The following is a 4,472-nucleotide window of genomic DNA, read 5'->3' as shown; positions in this document are numbered from 1 at the left end:
TATATATTCTAAACACTTTCAAACATTTGCCCATGAGGTTTTAATATTTTTAATGCCAGATACCTGAGATTTCTGTGCATCAGTAAATATAAATACTGCTCCGATCCGACACTTGCATGGACAACCAGAAGACTCATCCTACAGCATTGAACAGATCTATTTATACCTCATTCATACCCCGCAAAAAATATTTCGGCTATTCTGATTGGCTAAAATTCTCATCATACCCCGTAACAAATATTTCGGCTATTCTAATAGCCCCTTCTCAAATTATATGCATAGTTTACATTCCAATGCCAGAACGAGGCTTAGATGGGTCAGATGTAAACATTATCTCAGATCAATATGGCTACTTCCAGTGAGAATACTGTTATCAATGAGATAGAGAAAATTAACAAAAGCAACAATTACCATTGTTGTGTTCCAAAGTGTAGTTCAAATGGCAGATATGATTTCAATCTAAGCTTTCATAAATTTCCAAAAGATGAAGGAATTAAAAAGAATTGGGTGGTTAAAATCAGACGAGATGTGGGTCCTAATTTCCAGGTATGTACCATATTGTTTATTATTCTACATCTTTTATTTCATTAAATGAAATTTTGCAGTCAAATAAAATTTAAATGAAAAAAAAAAAGAATAAGATTTAATTTTAAAGGTTATAAGCCTAAAAAGAGTAAATTGTATTTTTTGAAATTTCCCATTTCCAACATAATGATTTTACCGTATTTATTCTTGATACCATGGATTTCTTTTTTTAACAGATCTCAAAGTCAACAGTTGTTTGTTCAAAACACTTTAAAAAGGAGGACTATACAGGCTGGACACCCCTTAAAAAGAGGCTTAAGAAGGATGCAGTACCTAGCATTTTCGAATGGACAGATGACACAGAACCAAGAAGAATTTTAAAAAGAACACTAGTAACACCTCCAGGACCTAAATCTAAAAGGTACCTATAATTGAAAAATAATTAAATTATTGCTTCACAATTTTCTTGTCATCCATTCTGTTTTGTATTGTACTTCAGTGATTTAAGCTTTCAGATATGAAATGAGGAGTTTTTTTTCAAATTCTGTTAAAAAATCTTACATGTATCAATTATTTTATTTTCAGACAAAAATGTGAAACAATGACAAGTTCGACAGAACCATCTACGAGTAGAGAAGAAACATTGACTGCAGTTCCACTCTATGTAGAACAAGAAGAAGAAATATCAAAATTAAAGGATCAGTTGAACCAGAAAAATTATGAATGTGCTGCTTTAGAAAGTCAACTGAAACTTGAACGCTTCAATGTTAATCGATTTTCAAATGATGACACTATGATTCAGTTTTATACAGGATTTTCTTCATACATGATGTTCGTAACATTTTTTCAGTGTATTGAACCATCAGCAAGGAATATGTTGAGTAAATACTATGAAGCAGGAGAAACCATTAGTCTTGCAGGAAGGAAAAGAAGCATGTTGTTAATTGACGAATTTTTTATGTTTTTGTGTAGGTTGAGGGTTGGTCTCTTAGAACAAGATTTGAGTGTACGTTTTAATTCTACCATTCAAACAGTGAGTCGAAAAGTTGTTACATGGGCAAACTACCTATATTTGACTCTGGACGAATACCAATATATCTTTCAAGGGAAGTTATAAATGCAAATATGCCACAGTGTTTTAAGGATTGTATACCCCAAAACTAGGATTATAATAGACTGCACGGAAATTAAAACACAACAGCCATCTTCTCTTGTACTAAATTCCCAGATGTATTCAACATATAAAAGTGCTTGCACTCTTAAATGCTTCTTGGGATTGCACCTCATGGAGCAGTAACATTTGTGTCATCATTTGTTTACAGGATGCATATCGGATGTAGAAATCACTAGACTGTCTGGTTTACTGGATCTCATCGAGCCAGGAGATGATGTGATGGCCGACAAGGATTTACAATTAAAATCTTTTGAATGAAAAACAAGCAACTTTAAATATTCCACCATTTTTAAGTTCGAAGAGGCAATTTACACAACATGAAATAAAGGAAACGGAACAAATTGCAAAATTAAGAATTCATATCGAACGAATGAATAGAAGAATTAAAGAGTATCATCTGTTTGATGTTCCTGTTCCATTGTCACTACTGGGATCGGCAAACCAGCTTTGGACTGTAGCTTGTCTCCTTTCTAATTTTAAACCCCCCAAATTGTTAATGCCTGGAAATCGAACTGACTTGTCAAATAAAATGGTTGAAATAGAATTTGTCTACTTTGTTTTTCACTGTATTCCAGACATCCTGGTTAAAGTAAACTGCTTCCATATGATGATCATTTTCTGTCCAAACAAAAAAGTCACACCATTCTAGACCCGTACAAGCTAACTGTGCCAACACTTGATAGTAGTAATCATGAATTTCTGTTTAAAGCTAATTGCCCTGTTACATCTTTTTTTAAACATGCGGCCTCTAAAACACTTGTAACTTGAGGGCATTTGATTTCCAACAGCCCAAATGGTGGATTTCTTGTCGGGTCATAGACCTTCCTGTCTGGACTTGCAGCTAACCAGGGTGCCCAAAAACTCACTACAACACCGCAAGGGTAAAGGTTTACACGGTTTTCACACACTTCAGCATACCTTTTGGCTGCCTGTGGTTCACAAGCTATACCACGTTTCATTGCTGCTGTTACTACTCGCCTTGTTGATTTTAATTGCTTTGCTAGCTTTTCATCATCTTTTCGCCTCTTATATACTCGACCAATATTGGAAGCTGTTATTCGGTGTTCTCGAATTCTAAACCAAAGAGGACTTTGGCTTTGTAACCGTGTCTTTTCCTCGAATTTATTTATGTCTCCATAGCTCAACTGTAGTCCTTTTAATTTAATATCTTGTTCTTGACTTAGATTGGCAACATCATTATTTTGCATAAAATTACCAACAGGAAAAATTTTGGGAAACACACACCATCTACTACATTTATAATGAAGTCATTATCGCATTTTTGCTGGTAGCTAAGCACTGACCCATGAAGCACTTGTCCAAATTTGGATGACAAGACAGTTTTGGGTGCCTGGTTGAGGGCAGGTAAAACCAGCAAATGAGGATCTGCTGCTGCTAGAGTTGCACTTTTCTCAGCCCAGTTTGTAGGTTCCCCGCGAATAGCATTATACAGAGTAGACCTGATAGTTTTTACCTCTTCGTTGCTTGAACCTGGTTCTTTGATCTTTGAATACCCTCTCACTTCAATATCTTGCACTGCTTTACCTGCAATTTTCTGTCCTCGAGGAATGTGAAATGTTTGTGGCATAGACGTCTTTGCGATATCCTCTGGTAAAGCTTTAATGCCGAGCATTTTTATGTTGGCAATCTGGTACAGCAGTCCTGTGATATGCCCGCAGCATGCATTCACACCTATTGCACAGTCACATTTAGCGCCATGAACTGTAGGCCACAGCTCCCAACCAAAACTCTACCTAAAATAAAGAAAGACTTTTACATGTATATTTATATTTTCTATGCGTGAGTCTTACTATACAATAGAGTTTATTTTTGACAAATATTTCAGCGATATATTTTTAATAATTCTATTTATTAAATTTATTACTTGAATTCCGTAGGGTTCCTCTGACTTTCGTTGTGGGTTTGTGGCATCATCCCTGTAATCTTGCAGCCAGTCTGTGTTGGGGCCACTGAAGTAATATTAGAAAATAATATGGTACAGAATGGTTCTGACTAATCTTAACATTTTTTTCATGGTTACAGTGTTATCCAATTAGCAATAAAAGTGCAATTTTCTGGCACTAATTATCAGTGTATGGGATCAGTGCATATAATCAGAACTATTGACTGGTCACTTTTACAGCTGTATGAATTGACCAATTAGTTACAGTTTGTTTAGAAATAGGATGTGTATTGATGATTCAGGTTTATACAGGTATACTAGAATCAACAAAACGAAAATAGAAATTTGTTCTTACCTTTTAAACAGTGTATGTAACTTTCACTATAATATTTGTATCCTTTGTTAATTGACTTCTGACCTGAAGAAAACTTGTTGGTTCTTATATAATCTTCAACAAAAGAAAATGTTATATCAGGAATTAAACTAGTATCACGATCACTATATGAAGCTGCCATTCTGCTTATCAGTGATCAGTGTAATGTTTACAACTGACCCATCTAAGCCTCGTTCTGGGAATCTCATTCAATATTCATGAGATAATATTAAGAAGGGCCTATTGGTTAAAATTCTCAACCTTCTTGATTCATAGAGCGCCTTCAAACTCAATACACTTTTATAAGCGTATAACGTCTTAGACCGACTCCCGCATATAAAAGAACAAATACTTTACAAACACATTTCAGAAAACATATATCAATTCATACCATTTAAATAACTTATTTCAATTGCTAAATTCCAAAAGACCTACTGTAAAATACAACCTTATCAATGTTTTATTTTTTTTTTTTCCATGGCTAAATGTTTTGCAAA

The 4,472-nt window shown here is 34.6% G+C and overlaps 1 protein-coding gene across 1 annotated transcript; it reads left to right on the top strand.

Annotated features, from left to right (window-relative positions):
* The first annotated feature begins 345 nt into the window (after positions 1-345).
* LOC128559683 (uncharacterized) lies at positions 346-1,642 on the top strand. Its single transcript, XM_053552016.1, has 3 exons — positions 346-546; positions 762-946; positions 1,111-1,642. The coding sequence occupies exons 1-3, from the start codon at positions 346-348 to the stop codon at positions 1,640-1,642; spliced, it is 918 nt and encodes a 305-aa protein (XP_053407991.1).
* Positions 1,643-4,472: the final 2,830 nt, after the last annotated feature.

Source organism: Mercenaria mercenaria, chromosome 9, assembly GCF_021730395.1.
Source record: "Mercenaria mercenaria strain notata chromosome 9, MADL_Memer_1, whole genome shotgun sequence".
Lineage (NCBI taxonomy): Eukaryota > Metazoa > Mollusca > Bivalvia > Venerida > Veneridae > Mercenaria > Mercenaria mercenaria.
Note: the sequence above shows the minus strand (reverse complement) of the source record. Positions and strands in the feature narration are given on the sequence as shown.

Excerpts from the sequence above, each read along its gene's own strand:
- LOC128559683 (XM_053552016.1), top strand. The coding sequence starts at position 346 with ATGGCTACTTCCAGTGAGAATACTGTTATCAATGAGATAGAGAAAATT. Across the intron at positions 547-761 it reads ATGTGGGTCCTAATTTCCAG|ATCTCAAAGTCAACAGTTGT; the intron begins GTATGTACCATA and ends TTTTTTTAACAG. Across the intron at positions 947-1,110 it reads CCAGGACCTAAATCTAAAAG|ACAAAAATGTGAAACAATGA; the intron begins GTACCTATAATT and ends TTTTATTTTCAG.